Genomic DNA, 24,501 nt, shown 5'->3' on the forward strand with positions numbered 1-24,501 from the left:
CTAGAGCCTAAATGACAAGCTCTCCACCTCTCCCCCCCTTCGCGTTATCCTACTATACCCTCCTCGCTGCTCTGTTATACCACATCTCACCATCCCTGCCCCCATCCCTCTCTCTCTCTCTCTCTTTCTCAATCTCTCTATTCTTCTGCTCTCTAGCCGACCTGCTCAGACAGGGTTCAAGAGTTCATGCGCTTCAAAGGCTGCAGTGTGGAGACTGCATGTCATGTGGGAGCCACAGCAGCCTTGCCTGCAGACTTCACAGACAGCTGCTGCTACAATTGATCCTCGACCAGCTAGCTCTCAGTAGTCTCAGCCCTCCAATCGTTGAAAACTGCAGATACATCTGACTCTAGAGCAGCGTGCTTGATAAACAGCCCATAAGGAGCCCGATAAGGCCCTTATAAAAGTCGTACTGAAACAAAAAAGATATTTGACACAAGCCAGAGCAGATCCAAGGCTAGGAGAGCTTCATTATATATATATTTTCAAAAAAGGTCAAGACAAAAGACCACTGTCCTGTAATGTAATCACTTCCACATATAAAACCACCTACCAGGGAACAAACACATACAGCGAGGGGCGAGAGGACTCAACTGTGCGTTTCTGTAAATAGAAATAAAGGCAGTGATAAAGAGCGGGCGAGACAGGAAGAAACATGTGAAGGTAGGGAGGGTGGGAGTAGGAGAGGTCAGCGAGCGGCCACACTGAGGGGGCATGATGAGGACACCGTCAGAGCGGAGCTTAACATAAAGTAATACTGTACAGTAATCCCAGTGTTGTGGTTTAGAATGGTGAACTGCTTACACTGTCTGCTGTGATACGCCATATTGAGTAAACGGTGTATCCTTTTATGTGAGGGTGGACATAAATAAACACAATTACAAAATAAATTGTTACAAAAAGAAGGGCTAGATATTTATTCGATATTATAGATAGATTTAATATATAATAAATATTATCAGTGCCTCCTCTTTTATAGTTTTTGGTGCATTCCTTAAAATTGCCTGGTGGGGTTTGCTGCTGAAATGAAACTTCAGTATGAGCAGTGCTTGGACATGGTGAAAATTGGCTGTTTGGGATATTTTTAATTGAATAGCTGCAAAAAGATTATCTTTTCTTTTCAGTGCACCACCATTGAGTTGATAATTAATCAACTATAATCTTTTGTATTAGAAGTCTGTGGTGCACGATGCAATAAAGCAGACTAATGTAAATAAACACATTCCAAAACCAGAAGAAACAAAATACCACGTTTCAGCAATTTAAGGAACACTGTCATTAAGTCGGTCTGCATCTGCCATCCTAAACTGCTTTTAGACTTAAAGCCTTCCACTTTGATTGACTAAATCCCTACAGCTACCTGAAGGCAGCAGGAGATGTAAAAAATGCGTGTTTTTATCTGAGACATGCGCTGCATCAAAGAGCAGAGACATAACACGGCATGATCCACTGTGGTTACCTCGAGGAAACCATGCACAACAAACCAGAGTGCATCATTCTTGAGGCAGGTCTTTTACAAAATAGATGGTATTCTGCAACTTGTATCTTTTGCATTTGGAGACAAAATACAGACAAAAAATAGCATCATTGCTGAATGCAACGGTGGGATGTCAAGAGTAGAACAAACCCCCCCACAAAACTCCTGATGGAGAGTCGAGTATCTGTCAGATTATCCAGCTGACAGTGAGCATATCCACCCTGTAAGCTTACAACATGTGGTATGTCAGTCCGTTGTTGCTCCTACAGCAGAGGCAATGTGGAAATCTTTAGAGGGGAGGCCAGGTGGAGTTGGCATCCTTTGATTACAAACAGCGTTAATTATCACTCAATCAATCAGCTTTGGCACTACTGCAAGAGCTGCCAATGCTTCTGCAAATCAACACCCACTTTTCAGCTTTTTACAGCATTCAGCTAATTGCTCTGACGCAGAGACAACATGAAAACATTACAGTTTTCTTATAAAACCATCAGCTTCAACCATCACTAAGGGTGGTGGACTAAACTGGGAATCAACACCTGTTAATATTGAACCTACATTGGAATATAAAGCAGAAAAAGCTCTGATGCACAGTACATGTTGTCCTGCTGGATGTCTAAGTAGGTTGTTTTTCTATTAAAATCAACAAATAAAACGTCATCACCTAAAAATGTGTGGCTGTCTATTTTTTTAACGCGTTCTGCTCCTTAGCGGTCAAAATTGCTTAATGCAACTTTTATTAGGAAAGTAACGAGCAGTGTTGAGGGGAGAGGGCCTTTAAAATGTCCTCAGAGATGGAAGGCCTGCTCCTTAGGAATGAGGAATGAGTTAAGCAAGTACAAAGTGTGATTTCACACCTATAGTGAGGGTGGCTGGATGGTGAGTGGGTGGCACGGCTGTTACCCACACGATGCCAGTCTGCCAGGGCACCACCTAGGGCCCTGTACCCTCCCTCCCCCTTCCCCCTCCCTTCCTGTGACGCCATGTTCCCCTTGCCCTGCAACACCAATGCCCATCTGCTTGGACACGTTAGCCTCTGGCGCCAGGGACTATTTAGCCCGGCGTAATTAGCCCCCAGACACCAGCAGCCTGGTTTTAAACAGATGTGGGGGAGGTAGCGCTTGCAAGGCGACTCAACGCGACCGAACAATGTTTGATAAGGAAAAAAAAAGGGAGAGAGAAGAGAAGAAGAAGTGACCTAGATTAAGGGATGATGCAACTCATGTTACAGCAAAATGGGCAGTAATGATGACAGCCCCACTTGCTCGGACTGCCCAATGCCGTGGTTGAGGAAGGACGGGCAGCAGAAATCTAATTAGGCTTTGTCCATTTGCTCTACGACAAGCAAGGATGAGGAAATGAGCGCTTTTCATCAGACAAAAAGTCCTGTTCGGAACAAAGAAAATGCTTAGTCCAAAGTCCCCAATGTGATTTCCCTATTCAAGTATCCTCACTGGGTTACTGTGCTCCGCTGCTGACCTTTAACAGGGGACAGAGGGAGGTTACTGTGTAGACGCCCTTGAACCTCATGACCGTAATCACACGTGACCGTAACGGCATTGACCTTTACCCGGCCGTCTCCTTCCCGCCCCGCCATCTTTTTCTCCTTCCCTTCCCCCCAGGGTCATTTGAGGGTCCAGACTCTTGTCAAGCCTGTCACTCTAGACAGCCCTCTCCATCTACCGCCCCCGTTGTTGCCATGGCAATGGACGGCACTGCGCTCCGAGGACTATGTGAGGGGGCAGAGGGAGCCAGCGGACGGATGAACGCTGCAGCATCTTTCCCTAACCTAGGTCAACCTTGCAGAGCTGGTGCAAGTGAAGGGTGGGGATAAACGCTGGCCATGCTGCTCAAGAACCAAATAAACTGTCAGGATAGCATGAGTGCAGGGATTTGAAAAGGCAGAAATGATGAGAGGAAGACGGAAAACAATGATGAAACATAGGTGGATGCAGTACAGTGGAGGAAGTACACACTGCCCACATCATCCTCCCAGCTTCTCTCTAATTCAAACAAAAGGCCATATCTTACATTAGTCCTTTCCCCCTGTTGTTTTAAAGCATGTCAATGTTCTTCACACACACACACACACACACACACACACACACACACACACACACACACACACACACACACACACACACACACACACACACACACACACACACACACACACACACACACACACACACACACACACACACACACACACACACACACACACACACACACACACACACACACACACACACACACACACACACACACACACACACACACACACACACACACACACACACACACACACACACACACACACACACACACGACCTGGGGGCAGGCAGCGGAGCAGCACACGTGAAGTAGCACAGAGCTCCCAGCCAGCATGAGTCACTCCGAACACCGGTCAACTCGGAGAGAACAATGGCAACCGGTGTGTGAGGTGTCCGTCAAGCACACACACTGGCACAGGATGAAGAGCCGCGGATGGAGTAACACCCCACTGCGCCACCACTTGTCCTTTTTTTTTTACGGTATGGATGCATATCTGCTCAAGCATGTCACATTGTTATACAAATCAGTACAATGTTGAAAACAAAGTGGGGTTTTTTTCTAAAGGAGAGGTAGGGCATAGGTCCGCCAGGTAATAGATTAAAGCAAGTAAAAATGTATTTATCATTTAGAAAACACATACAGTTTATTATTAAAAATCTGGAAAAAAACTGTTATATCCCTAGGGAAGCCAGCTCTGTTGTTACATACTTCAGCGTGTGTCATTCTTGACTGCCGGAGAGATGCACTCCAGCAGCCCACAGCGAACCAACACCTGTCCATAATACACTTGAACTTGACCTGGCATTCAGTAGTGATTTTGGAAGTAGGCTAAAAATAAGCAGTGGCTTTAAACTTTATTTAGCAGTGACACAGTGTGTGTTGTAATCGAAGAACAATGGTTGAAACAACCACACAAGTGCAGCAGCAAAGTACATGACTAGGTTTGAATCCCCGCCTGAGGACGTGTTACCAACATTTTTGCAGAGTTCAGACCTGAAGCTGTAAAGGATAAATCATACAGCAACAGATGATGTCACAGTGGTCAATGCAGGTTGAGACATGATACGAGTCAAATGTCTTACTGTTAAACTGTCGTGGAAAAAGGGTTGAGTTTCAAGTTCATTATAGTAAGAAGAGAGATCTTCTGTCTTTCAATAGCTTTCAAGCTGTTGCACAAAATAAAGCTGAACAAGTTCCATCTCACTTGTTGTGCACATACACTGAGACGCATAGACTGGGACGGCAGAGAAGCACCAAGACCTTGAATATCATCACAGAAGACAAAAAGGCTTTGCAGCCACCATCTAGGAGTAAAGGCCTCAGAGACACATAACTACTTCACCACATATGCTTTTCCCCCACAGGTATACTTTGCTCACCTTTGAGAAGTCTCCAATTTTAGCTTGTTTAGGTGCGCCTTGGCAGAAAATAACAGAACCCTTTTATGGCAGTCAGAGTCATAACCTTTAGCCTACGGCTAACCTCCAGAGTTGCTATTAGCTGTTCTGAAACTCAAACAGCTGACCAGCACAAGGAATATCAATAACATGGCCTGTTTCCTATAAAATACTTCTATATAGAGGTGACTGTTTCCAAGTATATTTGCAATAAAAAAGGCTCTTGTATAAACTTAAAAAATACTGCATATGCACACAATTTCAAGATCAGTTTTACTTTGTTTCAAAGGATTAAAGGAACTCTAGGTTATGAATAGGTCAGTGTGAGAACTACAAAGCTAATTAGCATTACCCCCATTCAGATGCACAGATCTATAGATGCATTATGTTCACACCCTACCTGAGAGCTTGATGAGCAGCTCAGAGGCCACCTTAAGGTTGATGTCCTGGTTCAGCAGGTTGCTCTTTGTCATGGGGCTTCCTTCCCTCAGCTTTAGGGACCCTGGCCGCTCTGCTGCCCCCGTTGGCCTGTCCTGGCAGAAAGTCGCAGGGAAGCTTGGCTGTACCTGGCTCTGGGACAGGGAGGAGGGTCTGGGGCTCAATGCTTCCTCCGCTTTGGGCTCCTCCTTCAGGTGGAATGGAGACTTGAGCGTCTCCCTCTGGTTGGCCGCTGCAGGCAGAAAGAAAACGGATTTAAGGAAATGTTTGAAGAGAACTTGACATGGACATTCCTCACATTCTGATTACTGCTCCTACTAATTTTTCCATTATTAATGCGAGTTGACCATAAAAGTCTTCACTTTAGTGTGACATACATCCCTCAAGCTTGGATGCACCCAAAGGTCAAATACTGCATTCTGTATACCACTCGTCCTTCCTCTTGTGGTGTAAATCTATCTTAAATGTATAGTGGTGCTAACTGAGGAAACAATTTCCGTTCAGTACCACATGCTACAGGGACATTAAAATCAACAGTTCTTATGAGGATGATACTTATGAAGATGACTATGTTTATACACAAAACAAAGTATAATACATGCACATGTAGATTAAATGGCACAACAAAAGGACCTGCAGGGATTTTAACAGCCCTATCTCTGCAACAGTGGAGTGCTGTGGGCCGACTCAGAGGGTACAACCTCATGACTGTCCTTCTCTCTCAGTCTTTAGGGCCTCCGCATAAAATTCCCAATTCATTTCCCCCCTCTTTTCTCCTTCACACTGCCCCCCTCCCTATCCCATTAATTTCTGCACTCTTTATTCTCAGCTCTATTCTACTTTAAGTCTGGTTTCTTTATCCCTTCTCGCCCCGGACGTCGTCTGAATCCTCTTCAGACGTAAGGACATAAAATAACTGCTGTACTTCTATAGAGAGAGATAGCAATCAGCTGACGTCTTATCTGCCATCTCTGCAGCCTAGGTTAGGGAGTGAGTGTCACATGGATCCCTCTGCTCTAAAGTCATCTTCAAGAGAAACTGGGCCACATCTAATCCGCCTTAGATGAATAATTAATAATTAGACATGGAGCAACTTCCGATAGCCGCCAAGAAAAGAACAGCGGGCCAAGCGCCTCTCTTTGTGTCTCTCAGCACATTCTACTACACTCTGTGCTACAACGAAGGTTTACAGAACAACATAACAACATTGTTGATATTTACAACGGCTTTAAATATGTGAGAAAAGCCGCAGAAAAGTGTTTTAAAATAAATGTCTTTGCTGTGCAAAACAACATGATATCTTCATGATTCAGTGCAACTATGGAAACTGTGGGGAAGGTTTAAGGATACTATTGTCCACCATTGTACCCTGATTTACAATGGGTGAACCAAGCCATTTTTCGGAAACGTATACAGCATTGTAAGTGTTTCATTGGATTGGCTGTTAGCAGCACAATACAGTGCTGTTACAAAATCTACATCTTTACAAAAGTCAATAGTATTGAAAACATGTTTAAGTGTCTTCTCTAAATTTCTGGTTATACAAGTTGTAGAAGAAGGTAGGGAAGCTGTGTCTGGTAACAATTATACAAGTTGTAATTGTGTGTCTTATTAGTGTTAATTAGATCATTAGCACCCTCAGTAGAAGAAGGTGGGGAAGCAGTGTTTATGTATTTGAGCGACCATGAAGCTTGTAGGAAGTGTGTGTAGAACCTCATCTTCTCTGCAGTGTTGCCATGATGTAATTTGCCAAAAGACTAAACAAAGAAGCTACTATGGATGAGTAAAGATCTAGAAATGTGCTGTTGATTGAGATTGTTTCACACGTGACTCACGGACAGAGCGGCGTTGCTATAGCAAATTTTAAGAGGCAGGCCATCACATGTGCAAATGAAAACCAAATGTGGCAACGGTTGCTTTCTATATTTGTCTTTGTTAATTGTAAAAAAAATGTAAGCACCCCTAGAGTTGTTTTTCCTCACAGCAGAAAATCTTGTTTATCTGTTGTGTTTTTATAAGTAATTGAGAGGTATTCTGAAAATGAGCTACACAGACATTACAAGTTAAACTCTAAACTACCTTTAAATTCAAAATAAAATGTAGTTTTGATTTAAATAAACGCACTTAATGAAGTTTGATTGTGGCAGAGTAGGGTTCCAACAAACATCTAATCGAACACCCTTCACGACCTTTGACACAAACTGTTTTTAAACATCTGACCACACACACACACACACACACCACACACACACACACACACACACACTTCGGATATAAGAGAGGCTATCACTCTTGGGCAGACTGCTGTCCAGTCTCCTCTGGCCCCGGCAGAGATCCTAACCCGACCGTCTCACCTAACATCTCTACCCGCCACAGGCCTGCCGCCCCCTGCCCACATCATCAATCTGTGCCGGCTGCAGCCCCTCTGATTAATGATGATCTATGCCGGAGGGATAGAGGGCTCAGGGACAGGGGATATGGGGCAGGAAAGGGGACAGGTGCCGGTGTTTTGACCACCTATGTGGTGCCACAACGCCACAGTGCCACACCATGGCGGGCCAAGGTTGCTGTTCAGGAGAAGGGAGAAGGAAGAGGTTCAGCGGTGAGGGGGGAGATGGGGGTGGGTGGGCATTGACCTTCAAGTTCAGGGGCAGTGGCGCAGGGTCGCACACGGCACCAGCTGGAAATGTCACACCGTCAGATGTCAGCGGGCAGGCTAAGTATAACCTGGTCAGCACCTGGAAGGACGTCCTCTAATTAGAAGCGTGTTGGGCCATGTCGGATCAGACAGGGACAGCACACTTGGTCACCGCCTTACAAATACACATAAAAATACACTATCCCATCAACACACACAGACACACACACTTCTCTACATCTTAGGAACAGCCCACATACTACAGTAGACGGTACCATGCTGCATTCAAACCATACAAATAATGCCGGGTTGCACATAACCCACTGACAAATACACACTCAACACAAACTTAAGATCCTCCAATTCTTCTCCTCTGTGGCCTCACGAGAACAAAAACAACCCCGGGACGTGCACTCATACACAAAGTCACACCATTCCAGTGACCTTTTGGATTGTCGCTATAAATAGAGTGTATTTCCACTCAGAATCTATGTTACAGAGCTCAATGAATTATTTAGTAGCCCAATCCGATGGGCAGGTTTTTTTTTTTTATTCCTCTAAGCTGATGGCTCAATAACAAAAGCCTCAGCACACTACCAACAGGAACACTTCAGCCTGCAATGCCAAGCTAACACTTTTGGCCTTTTGTCCGTCCGATTTTCACAATCACAATGGCATCAAGTTTCTGGCAGATCATCTTGTGAAGTGAACACAGATCTGTGGCGGTGATGGGCATCTCTGGGTGACTGGGCATTCCTTCTAGGGGTGTCCTGCCTGCGCGGGTACGCGTGCAGGCCAATTCCAGCTTCCTGTGCATGATACTGTAAGGTTAGCTCTAGCTCAGGGTTGACGATGCTATCAGTTTGTCTCCATGTTATCACACCCTTCTGACACCTGCCACCAATGCACCTCTCATCGCCGGTCCCCTGTTTCTCTCCCTTTCACCACGATTCTCGCTCATGCCTCATCCGTCTCGCTGCCAGGCGCTTGTCCACTTCGCCTCACCTCACGCTCCGTGGCCAGGGCTGCCGTCAAATAACTTCATTAGCTTTCCACCTCTGTCATGCTGGCCTGCTCCCCCTCTGACAATTGGCTGCTGTTTTCTCCCGTAGAAAAAAAAAGGAGCACAGGGCTACGTGGGGCAGGTTGAGAACCCAACAATAGCTGACAGTGTGCTAGACACTGGACAGTGATACTGATGGCTGCAGTGGGGATGTATGGACCAGAGGTCACAGACAAAAGGCCTGCCTGTGTCTGCTCATGCAGAGCTGGAGAGCAAGAGACATGCAGATGAAATCAAGATGTTAAAGAGACAGAAATAAGCCATTTTGAAATTCTACTTTCTGTGTCAACTAAGAGATGGTGCAATGAAAGCCAAGTGTTTCTAAACTCAAAATATTTGACCAACACATTATCAAAAAATAAAGTCCAGAAATAGGATAATTGGAAAAAACCAGGGAAAATAAAAAGGTTTAAAAAAAAAATATCAAAACTACTCCAGGTTTGTCATGTACGAGGATCAGATTCTGCATGTGCAACGCTTCACTGTAGCATGCTACAAACTCTCCCAGGAAACAGATAAATAAGACAACTGCAGAAGCATCATGACAGATGCAACACCTCCTACAACCCCCTGCATGCCAATTATTCACACCCTGCCAGGGTCAAGCTTGTGTGCCTGTGTCACCGCAGCGGGGGGTGAGGGGGCTGCGTTTGGCGTTGGGGGGATGTGCCGTGCCCACTGTCATTATTAACTCAGGGTCCACTGGGCACAGGGTAGGGGCTGTGCATTTCAAAGTGCCTCTGCGGCTTTCATCTCTGAATCAAAATGTGGATCACACTAGATAGCTAACGGTTGTGTCAGCATGCAAGGATAGAAATCAAAGGGTATCAGTAGAACACTCAATGGAAAGCAGAGCTACCCAAAAAAATGATATGCTTATTATGTCAGAGGTCAGGAAGAGTTCACTGGCTTTTTATGCCTGGGGAACTCAATTCAACTCCCTCTTTGCCTCTTCCTCCCTCTCTCCACTTGCTGTCAATTTATCCGTCTCTCCTTTTTTTTTTTACCCCCCCACCTCCCTCTCTCTCTCTCTTCCCTCCCTCTCCCAGGCCTTGTGGAATTGAGGCACAGAGACAGCAGTGTAAAAGCAGGAGGGATGAGCTGCTCGTGTACACATTCAATCTGGGTTGGCAGGGAGGTCAAAAGAAATGGAGTCTAGAGGTCCCAAGAGGAACTTCCTCACCTCTCCCTCCCCCACTGCTCCGTGGCACGGGTAAGTCTCACAAAGATCTGAGCCCAGTTCTTCACAGTTTCATAATCCGCCATCTATAACTCCATCACCAACAAAGGGAGAAGTTTGTGATCAAAGAGGGGGTATTCATTAAAACCCATCATCATGCATTGGAGTTCAACATCCTCTCGTCCTGTCTTTTTATATCCTTCCTCACTCTCCTTGAATGATGCCCTGACTAAGATGTCCGCCACTTGACACTGGACTGACATTGTGAGGAGCCATCTTGGCTCCTCTGGGAGTTGCCTGGGCTTGATTGTGCAGTCTGGGAGTGAAGTGCAACTGGCACCCAGGGGGCATCCATGTGGAGCCCGGGCGTGTGAGATCGAGGGGGAGTTAACTAAGCCAGCCGAGTCCCTGTGCATCCTGGCGGGGTCACAGGATGGCGCTGAGGGCGCTAATCATTTCAAATTATGAATTCCTTTTTAATTATGAATTATGCATACATTTTTAATTAATCTAATGTTCCCAGGGTTTTTTTCCTCCCATCCTCGCTCAAGATCTCAATCTAATTACACAGCATTAAGTGGAAGAGTGGCAGCCGTAGCCCCGACCCCGACGCTGAACCTCGGTCAACCTTTTTCCATCAATCTTGCCATGGTCTCCAAGCTCATCCTTTGATCATTTGCAACATTGTGAAATGCATCTAAACACGGTCTGCACCTAGTTTACCTTACAGCAGCATCTTTGTTAAGTTTGTTAAAAAACAATGCTGTATAATTATATTAATAAAGCACCCTGCAACAAATACAAATGTAATTACAAGTTAACTTCTTAGAATTGTTTTGAGGGATGAGAGAAAATGAATTCCTAACGTTACTAATACATGTGTCACCATTTTGTCAGTCATAATAAAACCGACACACAGGCATCATGCCTAGAGGTTATATCTCTGATTAGATGAGGGTGAGAAAAATGAATCCCTCAACAACTATTGTCGAGGTGCCCTTGAGCAAATTGTTCACTCCCCAACTGCTTCAGTGGAGCTAATCAGGGGCCAGCAGCAGAGGACTAAGGATCTGCCGGGCAGCCATCAAGTGTTATTTTAACTGTGTGCAAAAGAAGGAAAACATTTACAGTATATCTAAAGTATTCAACCTTGGATGGAAAAAATGTAATATCATTTGGATATTGTAATGACATGTTTTAAGATTATACGATGTAGTTCGAAAACAGAGCATTTATTTAGGAGATGTGAACATAGTGTGAATGCTCGGATTTGGGTCAGTGCCGTTCTTCAGTTGATTATTATGGGAAAAAAGATCCCCATTGTCCCTTAGCTAAGCATTGTGTGAAGGCAAGAAGACACGGGAGCATTATTTTAAAAAAGTAGGAAAAAAGGCTACATTTTAGAACATCTCAGTCTACGGATATTCTTGAAACACTCTTACTATGCTAAGAATGTCTTCCAACACACATTCATCAAACACTAAAAAGAAGTGGCAGGACACAAGCAGTGTGCCTACTGTGACTTTCAAACTGATTATACACTATATATAGACAGTATGCATTTTACTAGACTACATAACCCCCTTTTTATCAGGTAGGTGCCACCAGTTACTGTTTACGATGAACAGTCAGAGCGCTTGGTGCACATGGTCTTACTTTTACACATATAGATATACTTCAAGCAAAAAAGTCAGAAGTTCAAATGCCCAGCAGATTTCTAGGAATCTCATATATTTATTTAAAATGGGGTTTTTTTTTTTGTGAGAGCTAAATGTAATAACTGTAAAAATAACCGTATCTCTTCGGTCAAATATACAGTATAATTTGGTTTCCTCATATCAGAATCATAAGGACAAGTTTTGAATTCTTTGTGTGTTGCCCTAACAAGTTTAAAAGGCATGTGGTTCTTGTGAAAAGGCTACAAGTCCATGGCCTGCTTTTCTACCATACTCATGGGAGAGACACTGAAACCAAGGCTGTACAACCCTGAGTACAAGTGAAGGCATCCCTAATATCCACCATGATAGAAAGTCTGAGAAACAACAGCTCAAAGGTATGTGTCTGAGTGTAAGACCCATGCAGCTTTGGCACATGTTGTATAAACTATATTTATTTCACTATAGAAAGGATTATTCCAGCAGGAGTTAATGCCCGTAAAACGTCAAAACTCATTAAAGTTTTTGATACTGTCAAAAGCTAAAACTGTCGATTCACTAAAGGTTTGAACTAACTCTCATTTTAGGCTCCCATTGTTTTAAAGTCCATTTAAAACGGCTCAGAAAGATAGTGCGGCCTTGACCTGAAACGATAAACATAAAACTGTTTACACTTCTTACGAATGTTATTTCTGGTGACAGTGAAGAATCAAAACAAAACTTATGGCAAAGGGGAGACAACAGCTCGAGATCTGAAAACATGTCTTCATGTTCAAGTCGGGAAGAAGAGATAATCATTTCTATAAAAAGTGCAACTGCAATGACTGGAGTTATAAAGTCAAGTTGAGAAAATGGTACAATAAAAAAACATTTATGGATTAAAGGAGTCGGGCTAGAAGGGTGTCTCTCCACTCTCTATTTCCATTCAATTTCTCAAAAGGATAGTATTTGATGCATTGTCTTCTATTTTGAAATAAGTATCTTTTCTTTCTTCCTTTCAATTGGTTAAATTTGACCGGCAAAGCAACTGAATTGTTTTCAAAATGTGAATATGTGATAATTTGGTTTCCTGTGAAAATAAACTGCATGATTTTAGTTTTTGACTGAACAAATTTCCAGATAACCATCAAGGGCACTGCACATTTATGACGGGCATCTTTTTTCAAGCAAGTCAAGCATTAGTTGCAGGCCTGGAGACAACTGCATTTGTTACTTTGCTGAAGAAAATGTTGCAACCTGAAAGCTTCATAAGCAGGTCAGTGGCGGTCTTGGTAGTGATGTCAGGGCTGAAGAGGGAGGCTGTGGTTGGACCACTAGGACTGGATCTGAGCCCGACCCCGGAAAGGTCCAGGGAGTTGGCACTGCTGCTGGGACGGTCCCTGCACATGCTGAAGGGGGAGAGCACCGACAGATCTCTCTCCTGCGGCTCTTCCTTGATGTGGACGTGATTGGACGAGGCCTCGAGCGAAGGGGACACCTGCTGCCGGGAGTCTGAGTGCAGCGGCGACACCTCCGTCCCTCTCAGGTCTGCGGAGCCGCTGTCACCCATCAGGGAACCCTCGCCCTCCGTGTCGGTGGTGAGCTCCTCTTTCACCTTCAGGTCTGTGCGGGGGAAGTGCTGGTGGCAGCGCATGTGAAGCTTCAGGCTGAAGTGACGGGAGGAGGTGAAGGGGCAAAGTTCGCATTGAAACGTCTCACCCCGGTCCTGGTGCTGATGTACCTGAAAAAGGGGGACAGGTTTATGTGTCAAATCATTTTCTTCTCTCTGGCACTACAGGACAGGAAAGAGGAAAGGACTCTTTGCTTAATATAACAAACATGCAGTAGGCTTTAATTATGCCATGTAGAGGACATATTACACGTTTAACTAAAGCATGCACACCCTTTAATGTTAACAATTATATTCCAAGAGCCATAATAGCCACTAATTTAACATGATGTGGGAGGGGGTGACAGGTGATTCAGGGCACAACATGAAGAAAAACTAGATGATCTCACCTTCATGTGGGACTTGAGATTGTCTTTGCGAGCGCAGCGGAAGGGACACAAGGGACACTGGTGGCTTTTCAAGCCTGTGTGGATCACCATGTGTCTCTTCCAGTAGCTCTTGCGTTTGATGACCAGTCCACACACAGGACACTGGAATGGTTTGCCACCATCCTCAGGAGAGCCTTCAGGACACCAAACCACATTGTCAGAAGGAGAGTCATTAGTGTTTTAATGCGTGTAAATATTTTAATGTAGCTGAAATGTCCCTTTGTGAATGTAAAGAAATAAAGAAACATGCCTTTACAGATGAAGACTAGAATATTCACTGATCTGGAAGAGACAAGTACTCCTCACCTAATGATGAAAACTATCAAGGGAAATGCCAGCTGGAGGCAATGGAAAAATGGAAGTAAAAACTGAAGCATGTTTTAGTATCTCGATTATTGTTGTTGGCTTCATATCCGGCATCCATTACTGTTTAATTGGTCTTATTAGAAAGAGGCATGATTGCATTACAAATTCTACAAGGGCCTGTCAGGATGGCTTCATAAGTATTCCAGTGCCGTTCCTTGAAAAACATCTGGTAATCAGTGTTTGGTGAAATTACTGTGCTCAGCCATTCATTGACCTGAGGTGTAAAACCTCGAGACTGCCTATTTGCAACAATAAACCGCCATCTGCGGCCCAACCTCTCCAAGCACAGCAGAGATCACAACGCAGAAATGACTTCTGCTTATTCTAAGTTGAGCTGAGTGAAGCGGAAATAAAACAGCAGAGGAAATGTGGGTGATTTGTGTACCTTTATCCTTGTACTTAACTCTTCCATTCCCATCAAAACCATGTTTTTAAGAAAAAAGGCAAAACGCTTTCTGTAGGTATTTAAATTGCAGAGCATGCCCGTGAAAAAGAGTTTTATAGTAGGCAAGGGACGACAATAAAACAAGACATGACAGTCAATAATCAAGGTCACATTTCTCAGTCTGGCGACCAAACAACTACCTGCATTTTTACAGCGATGCTCGACCTTGACGGCTCGCGGGTTAGAGCCGACCCCCTTTTTAGCATGCAGATCACAGAATATTACATCGACTGCCTCATCTGTCTGAAGTCAATTTGATCCAGCCATTTTAGATTTGGTGGGGTTGCGACACAATCCGTCAAAAGTGCCCATCCATCTCCCTGATAACATTCTGTTCTCCCTAAAGGCTACTTAGCAAGAGCCTGCACTCCCAAGCTTTCCATCTCCCTGTGCAAGAGTGAGAACTTGGTGTGCACCCTTGTTTGGTCATACGTCTAGTACACACTTAGAGAATATACTGCATGGCCATTTGTGAGTAACAGAGAGAGCATAAGGGGAAGAGAGAGGAAGCGCGCGCTGTGTGTGTGTGTGTGTGTGTGTGTGTGTGTGTGTGTGTGTGTGTGTGTGTGTGTGTGTGTGTGTGTGTGTGTGTGTGTGTGTGTGTGTGTGTGTGTATACGCATCTGTATCCAGTCAGTGGAAAGTATGATGTGTTGGCCTTAAGTCTGCTGTGTTGATCAGTGCAGAGGGCTCTGGTTAGGTGGGGGGGGGGGGGGGTTGAAGCCAGGAGGAGGCTGCCGAGATGGATATGGACTCCAAGGCTCCCCACTGTGCAGTGCACACACTGACGGCCCCCTTTTGGCAGCGAGCACATCCGAGCACAAACGAGCTGGTCTGGGAAGGCAGTGAGGTCTCAGTCGGCACCCCCTGTCGAGCCCACAGACCATTTCCCAGACTAGAAGGCCAGCCAGGGCTGTTTTCTTTCGCCTGTGCTCTCTGCTCGACTGACAGTTAAGCTGCGGCTACACTACACTACTCGCCACTTTAGCGCCAGTGAGGCGAGAACAAAACCATTGCAAAACGAGAGAAAACATGTCATGGCAGCTCAGGATTGTGCTTTTTCTGAGAGTATTTTCGGCGACAAGTAATCCTGATCCCACAATGACAGAGATTTTATCCTTTTGGAGTTGTGGTTCCATTGCAATATTCGTTTCAATTTATAAGTACAATGCTGAAAGGGAAAAAGTATAATGATACAGGAGAGTGCATGTGAACGAGACACAGACGAAGGTTGAACAATGAAAACTTTACATTATAGAGTTCAGAAGAAATGATCATGAACTTTCATAGCGTGTCCTTTCCATACAGACATAAGGTTATTTTATTTAACTGCAACCTTTGTTGAGCTAAAGTAAAGTGTTTCAGTGTCAAGTAACTTTGCCTCACTTTAAGAAACGGGACATCTTTTCACTAGTTAAACAAAAATGGTATCTAACCTACACTGAACTCCAATATTTAAATTAAACATAATTTTTTATGTAGTATAAACATTATTATGCATACAGTGATTGCTGTGCATATATGATTCATTAAGATTACCTGCTTGGCTGTTGGGTTTGCCTCTGCTCTTTGGAGTAGAGGGCAACAGCAGGTCCATGGTCTGCGTGGGTGTGGAGGGTGTGGTAGCATTGTGGTTCTTGTCCAGCAGGGGCTTCACATCCTCTTGGAGGACCCCAGCGGTCGCCAGGGAGGAACTGTCCTTCTTCTCTGCCAGCAGGTTTCCCGCCGCCCTGGCTGCCACCTCTTTGAGCAAGGCAGCAGAGGAGGTCATTGACACGAGAGAGAGAAAGGAGCTGGCTGAGGATTGGTGGTCAGTAGCAGCGCTGGTCGTCGACGAGGCTTGGCTCCGCTCGCTGACTTTCTTGGAAAGGGCAGCGAGGGTGGAGCTAGCTGACTGTGGGCTGAACGGAGAGTTGAAGGCATCAAAGCGCACAACATCGTCCCCTCGACCACCCCCTCCCAGGGTGGGTACTCCAGACGAGGCAGATGTGGACGAGGAGGAAGAAGTCGTAGATGAGGCGGCCACGGCATTCTTGTCTTGAAGTACAGCATTTGCTGCTGCTTTTAACTTCTGGATGGCAGAGTCTGGCGACAGGCTGGAGCCGCAGGGCGTGGAGCAGCTGGCCGGGGGCCACTTATCTGCAACACCTGCCCATACAAAGCCACTGCCATTGCTAGGGGTGACTGAGTTAAAGGGATCGTGGGGCTCTTGCTTAATGTTGGTGACTGAGGGTGCCAAGGAGGCCGGTGAGGCTGAGCCGCTGTTGTTGTTGTTATTGGCCAGTTTTCGGGCAAGAGCACTTAGCTGCTGAGCATGGTGGGAAGACGGGGAGAGGGTCAAAGGTGGAGCTAGACCTATGGGAGGAGACTCCCCCCCAGCACCTCCTCTGGATGACCGCCCCAAGAGCTCCCCAGTGTCAAGTTTCAGCGACCCGGCCTCTAGGAGGCGCCGCAGGTTGCTGCTGAGGGGTTTCCCCAGGGCACGAGACGCTGCCTCACCGTACAGAGATGATACCACAGAGGAGAGTGTGTCCTGGGCCGAGAATGCACTTCCATCCAGTCCAAGAAGTTCCAAAGAGGCACGATGGATGGGTGTGGAGCAACCCAATGAGCTCTCACCTCCGCAGGTATCGTGGTCCCCAGACCCGGTGCTGACTCCAGGCCGTTCATCAGGAGACGAGCCCCTGGCCATGAGGAGTTCATCCTGTGTGTCTCCGTAGGACGACGACTCTGAGCGCGTGTCAGAAGCATTCCCAAACCAGCCTTCCTCCTCCACTGGACCGTCATCAGGGCCCCCTTCCTCGTTGCTGTCCACATCTGAAAGAAGAGCGAAAACACTATTTACACACAGACGTACATCCTGTGAAAGTATTGGCACAAAGATATCAGCATGATGCTCTAGTGAACTATTCGAGTACGCAAACACCGGAGTACCCTAAATATGATTTGTGATAATCAAACACTCATTACTAAGGAGAAGCATTAGTCATAGCTTCTTGATAAACAGCTTTTGACAGTGGAGTATTGTTATATACAGTATTTTTTTTACTATAAACCGTTATTATTTCCCATCCGTACTTGTCAGATGTTGCAGCTAAATTGTTCAACTGTACTATGTGGGAGCTTAATTGAGATTTGAGAATTCATAAAAATGCAATTACCTGCCCAATACCAACCTGATAAAAATACACTTCATTGCTCAGAAAGGAGACTATTAAAAAAGGAACACAAATTCAACCCTTTCTTTTTACACAATGGCAGCTTTCCACAAGGCGCATACAAGATGTTTGAGTAATTTAGATTTTTCTGTCCTTTTTTTTAACCATATTTTTCCCACCCTTGGTCTGGAAGAGTCTAGTAAAGGGGTTACCATGACAACGGGTCCTTCTGGGAGGCTAGACAGCAAAGATTAGGGTAATGGAGGTTACAGAACTAGATTAATATTCATGAGCCTGCAGATACCACCGGGGAGCCAATAAGGATAGGGTTAAGGTCACCAAGGGTCATTAATATACACTTCATGTATCAATATTCATAAGCAAAACATTACAGCTTGCCAGACAAGGGCGAACAAAGAAAAGTGAATATTCCTGATACATATTAACAAACCTCCATAAGAATATGTCAAAAGCACAGAGCCCGGGCAAAACAAAATGTCAAAACTGACTCTTTTCTTTTTCCACCTCCTCTTTGGGTTACTGTACACAACCTCACAAAACATCTGATAAGTAGAAACTGACTGAAGAATATCATTTCAATGTCTCACACACCAACATACAGTACAGTATGTCCACACACACACCAGAGTCGTCTTTACCCTCGTGACCCTGACCGAGGCCTGGTGGGTCTGCTCCCTGTTTACAGGCAAAGGCAAACTGTTGCCAGGCAACCCAGCCCAGCGACCTGTTGGGATCATTAGAGTCGGCTGACATCTGGCCAGCGTGGCTCAGCATGGTCCACAAAGGTGACCACTATCACAACCCACCATAACTGCTACTCTCCTGCTGCAACAGATATCAAACAGGGCTAACACACTTCCAGAGATCTGCTCACGTCTCACACACATACATCTTACATGTTTTCAGCAACACCACAACCAAACGCTGACAGGAAATGACAGATGCCAGAAACCAAGGCAACGGATTATGTTATAATATTGGCCTTATGACTCTCCAGCCTTTCTATGAACCCATATCTAATAGACTTCACCTACACAAACAACACAAGATGTAAGAGTCTGATGAGCATAGATGCATGACCCTTAGCATTTCTTATTACTGTTTAAAAGGCGAACGAAAAGATCTTAATGTGCCAATTGTGAGCCCAATTTTCCAATGCTCCTTGAAGCCATTTTGCCACCTGAGTAGGGTTAACAGGAATAAAAGAGAGCAGGAAAGAGCCTGTGAGTCATGCAGGGCAGGGCTTGACCTATTTCCATGTGACATGCGAAAAGCAGCAAGAGCCACTAATGGCTGTAATGTGGTTAGAGGGAAATCACTAGATTGCTGACCTAAGGTCCCAGCTTTGAGGCTGAACTCTCTTGCTTCCTAGGTTCACTCTTAAACCTCAGGGTTAGGTGCAGCTGAACGCAACACTACACCACTCGGCTTCTGTCAGAGTGCTACAGTGCACTAATGCACTCCACTACCATGGCTTTGTGTGTCACAGACGAGCTGCCCCGCGTGGGCGGAATGACATTTCCCAAGGTCACGGTCTCCGGCCTAATCTCTGAGGGGGGTTCGTCTGAGCTCTGTTCTCACAACTGCCGCTGTATACCCACCACATGCACGGGGGCAAACAAATGCATGTGCATACATACATTTAGACCGCAAACCAACAGCAGAGAATTTATTTAATGCCCAAGCCTTCCCCCCACTGCATTTCAGACACACATTCAACTGCTTTGCTTCACATACAGTGGCTGGCTCTGCCACAGTGACTGCAAACACCCAAAGTGATGGAAGTGTGCAGATAGGGGCCGAGGCGGCGAGCGTCTGCCACCGAAAGGGAACCATTTAGATGTGTAATGGCGGGGATGACTTGCATGTTGAGACAAACAGCTGCGGGGTGCTCAGCAGTCTGGACCTGTTATCACTCACACACGGGTGATTCAGTGCAGCGGCAGGGGATTTTCTCTCTGGGCCAGTGAGATGTATAGCGCCACCACATTATAGACAAAGAGAGCCATAACAATTCAAAGTGCAAGCTGAGGCTACACACAGAGAAGGCTGTGAGGCAGGCTACAAACTGCTTGAGCTTGAACAGAGTTGTACATTGAGCAGCTTAAATATTTTGATGTTGCACCTCTGTGACTTACAGTGTTTGGAAACCTGAGTGTTGTGTTAACCGGTCACAAGAAAAGGGACAGCCTGTAACTCCAGCTTTAAAAACAGTTGGAGTGTACAGGTAGCGTACGTGTTCATTGTCTCACCACGCAGTGCTGTTAACAATCTCCGTTTGTGAACTTGGCAGGATTATTTTGGCCATTGCTTTTCTAGGTCAGAGAAGGGTGTGTGTGTGTGTGTACATACATGGGTGTTTTAGTACAGGAGTCAGCCAGATTTTGATTGTCAAACAGAACGATGGCTGGTAAAGTTAAGAGTGTGAGAGAAAAAGGAGAGAAGAGCAAGAGACTGGAGTAAAGGTAGGTCAGGAGGTCACCAAGCACATGACTTGTGTGAGGCTGCTGACTAACATATTCACACACACACACACACACACACACACACACACACACACACACACACACACACACACACACACACACACACACACACACACACACACACACACACACACACACACACACACACACACACACACACACACACACACACACACACACACACACACACACACACACACACACACACACACACACACACTCTCTCTGTGACTTAGCCAGGCATGAAAATTGGCCTCACTGACCCCAGGCTTAAACAGGGTAGAGGGAGAGGAGATGGGAAGGCGGAGGAAGGAAGGGACAGATAGAGGGATGGTTAGGGGAGGGGTTGATTTGGCAGGGCAGGAAAGAAGAGGAGGCCATTAGCCGATTAAGGCTGGACAGGGGTGCATCAATACTGTGCCGATGTCAAAAAGAGAGTCATGCCCACGAGCTAATATAGCAATGAGAGTAGGAGAAGCAAAGAGAGAGGGAGCACGAGTTAGAGAGAAGCAGCGCAGGTCAGGGAATCACAGAGATTGCTGAGCACAAAGCCATAAAAAAAGAAATAACATAAAAGACTGCCACAACACACCAAGACTAAAGCCATCACATCTACGTCGGCAAAATGATTAGTCTTACATCCTCCCTGCTAGCACTGGGAGGGGGAGATGGTGGTGGTGGTGGTGTGCACGTGTGTGTCTTTGGAGACGGGTTAAGGAGGTAGAGCAGGGGGTGAGGACATAGGAAGGAGGGCAGAGAGTATGGATGTAGTGAGGAAGGAGCCACGGCGGTAATTAAGTGTCCGGCTGGGCCCTGGCGGGGGTTGCCACGGCCGCGGGCTATGCTAATGAGCACGCCCGGCGGTCAGGACTGCCTTATTAGCGCCTGCTGGACAATATGGTGGGAAAGACGCTCTACTGGCGGGCTCACGTCTCTGCAAATGACTAACAGTCCTCCCGAGGAAGGAGGTAATTCCATTAATTGGGACACACTGGATCAGGATCGCTTCCCTTTTCCATAATCTCTCACTAGCTTGATCTCTTTCACACCAACATGTTTTTTTTCCTGTATCCCCCCCTTCATCTCTTTCCTCTCTCTAAAACTGGAATATTATTAAAAATAAATAAAGCGCAGATGCCACAATAAATCCAGCTGGATGTGTGGGAGCGAGCAGACATATACCCCCCCCCCCTTCATATGAAATTATATGCCATCAATCTGTTAAATGCTTTCTGATAATTGCTCCAAAGTTTATCCATGATGGAATTTCCATTAGGAAGTTGATGAAACATGACAACCAACAAGTGTATGAAATGTCATACAATGAAACAGGTGATTGTGTTATGGTGATTTGACTTTTGCTGGGATATAAACCACGCTTTAACAATCACCTCTTTAGATGAAGACTTAAAATCAACACTTCCTGTATACATGCCAACTGTATGTGTAGTCAATTATATAGGAGTTGTCAAAGCCATTACTTTAAGTGACTTGAAAAACTGACACCGATTTTTCATCCATGCAAGAGTAAACTAAACCATTAAATATTCCTTTTAGTCGTTAATTATCTTGACGCAAAGTGTTGATCCAGGGGGAAAAAGCCTCCTGTTTTTCATGTTAGACATTAAAACATTATGAAAACTCTGTATTAACTTCTTTAGTTCAACATAAGCGTACAAATAGTACTCTGGGACAAAGACGTAAAAAGCTCATCTTTTATTTTGAATCTGAGGTGAGACGATACACTCGGTGAGGATCAGGGTTCAGGCATCATGGCTATATATATAATGACGCTTGAGTCGTATTGAAATGTAGTGCAAATTACCATCTGTGTATTTTCAGCCTTGGCCTCCGTGGTTTGTGGGCACTTTGGGCAGCATGCCAGAGGTGAAACAGGAAGGAGAAGTGTTCTTGGAAGAGAATGAGACGACTGAGAGACCCAGACCTCTGAAATTCCTCATTGCAGATGAAGTGCACTTTACCCCCTGGTTTATTTTTCCCTTCCAGTTTTAGCATCGCATGTAAAAAAGGCTTGCTCATAACCTCAGATGTGTCATCAAAGCTGTGGACCTAAACTGCTGGTAGGAGGGAAGTGGTATGTTTGTTGCATCTTTGCAGCATAAACTTACATATCACAAACATTGTGATCGAGAGACAACAACTAAATCTGATAGTGATTTTATTTTCCTGCCTTCAATGATTCAGGCTGGACTGGAAAGTAGAGTGCAAACCAGATACACATGTTTTGGACTGATCATATTAATGTTGTACAGTACATGGTTTATTATTGAATGAAATATTATTTACCGTCTCTAATGTTGTGAAAATGTTACATATAAAAGTTGAGAGTAACAAACCTGTTAATTCAGATGTATTTGCTACCACGTTTAACAGTAAATTCATGTGGGTCAATGCAGTGCACCGTGTAGGTAATCTGGTTCATGATGAGTACTGAGCATTCTCAAAATAGTGTGCGAGATCATTATTACATCAAAGTCTGTGTGAGAAATCAATCGACCAGATAGATATATACAGAATATGGCATTTTTAAAACTTTTTCATCTCATTTAACAAACTGTAGACGAACACACAGTTCCTCACTACATGATTAGGATTCTCATTCTTGGATTAATCCACAGCCCAGGCTCGAGGCAAACTGCAACATCCAGCTAATGACCCTAATTGGCGAGTGAAAATGGGCCAATGTTCGCTGTCACAGTCCCAAAAACAGCATCAAAATGTTTGAAACATCTATACACACGAGATTGTCAAATCCCATCTCTGTCTACCAATCCCCATTTCAACTGAAGGGACAAAGGGCAGGCACGATCTGATCACTGTGCCATACTATCAGAGACGTTCAAAGTCATGTTTGTGTGTTTAGTATTCGTCTACAAATGTCTACAATGAAATGCAACTGTGAAATCAGAACGAGGATGAAAATAGTGACGCATTCATGTGCCATCTTACAGCTATATATAAAAAAATAGACTTCCCAATTCTGGAATAAGTCAGTTTCAATGGCAAGTACTGGATGTTGGAGATCCACTTAAGCAAAAAATGAACCTATGTCTGATGTTAATGTTTTCACATCAGCTTACCAAGTGGCAAAGGCAAGCAATCAGTTGGCTTTATGAGCGTGGAGAACTGCAACACCTAAGGAGAACAGACATCTTTAAAAAAACTAAAGGCCATAAGAATCAATAATGAACTGTCCAATGCACTGGACAGTCAGTAGAGCTGGCGGCCCATACTGGGGCTTGGTCCCCATGCAGAGGACACAGGTTAGAATCTGGCCAGAGTCCATTATCCGCATGTCATCCAGCCTGTCTCCCCTGAAATAGCTATCACTTGATTAAAAGCACTGGTTGCCCAAACAAATCTTAAAAAGAATAAATGAAAATGTGGTTTATTGCACGTTTTATTTTGAAAACTGTGTGCTTAGTAAGTATGGTATGCAGCCCCTGTAAAGGTATTCCTTTAATTTGTGTCTCTCCTATTTTGCCTTGGGCTGTCACAATGTGCGTGAATTATTTCTTAATGCAAACCTCTTTCGATTTCAGTTGTAATGTCAAATGCAAGGGGTGACTTTGCCATGGGCCTCCGACATTGCCAATTCTTATCAAGCCTTTCCATAGCAGCTATTGGTCATTACCAAATTATCGATTCATCAAAAAACCACACAGGAATGTCATTATTGGTTAATCATCACATGGATACAAAAATCATATTTAATGTTGCCACCAATCAAAATGTCCTTCTCATCCGTTAACAGCAGCCACTTAAAGTACATCCTCATATCGCACCGCCCTACATAACTGCAATGATTTCTGACCTAAAAAGATGACATTCATAAAATCAACACAGGAAAATGCATTGGCTCACTTATTGTATTTAGAAAATGTGTAGTAAATGTTGGATATCATGTGTTTGTGGTGAGTGACGGGTGTATAGAATCAGCCAGTTTTAACCCACTAATTTCAATGGCAAACGTTAAATCAGCGAGATATACGATACAAAACTGGCACATTGATGTGTTGATGGCATGAGTCACTCTAATATTTCTCCAAGCGACTAGGTCCCTCA

The 24,501-nt window shown here is 44.8% G+C and overlaps 1 protein-coding gene across 2 annotated transcripts in view; it reads right to left on the minus strand.

The window, feature by feature from the left end:
* Positions 1-24,501, minus strand: part of znf827 (zinc finger protein 827) — a 63,851-nt gene that overhangs the window by 28,093 nt on the left and 11,257 nt on the right. For both annotated transcript variants that reach the window (XM_063884088.1, XM_063884087.1), the window contains exons 2-5: positions 16,290-17,567; positions 13,902-14,074; positions 13,140-13,623; positions 5,330-5,599 (exon numbers count right to left, since the gene is read on the minus strand). In XM_063884088.1, coding sequence (XP_063740158.1) covers positions 5,330-5,599; positions 13,140-13,623; positions 13,902-14,074; positions 16,290-17,567 — 2,205 coding nt within the window. The remainder of the gene's footprint in view (positions 1-5,329; positions 5,600-13,139; positions 13,624-13,901; positions 14,075-16,289; positions 17,568-24,501) is intronic.

This window comes from Eleginops maclovinus, chromosome 5 (genome assembly GCF_036324505.1).
Source record: "Eleginops maclovinus isolate JMC-PN-2008 ecotype Puerto Natales chromosome 5, JC_Emac_rtc_rv5, whole genome shotgun sequence".
In the NCBI taxonomy this organism is placed as follows: Eukaryota; Metazoa; Chordata; class Actinopteri; order Perciformes; family Eleginopidae; genus Eleginops; species Eleginops maclovinus.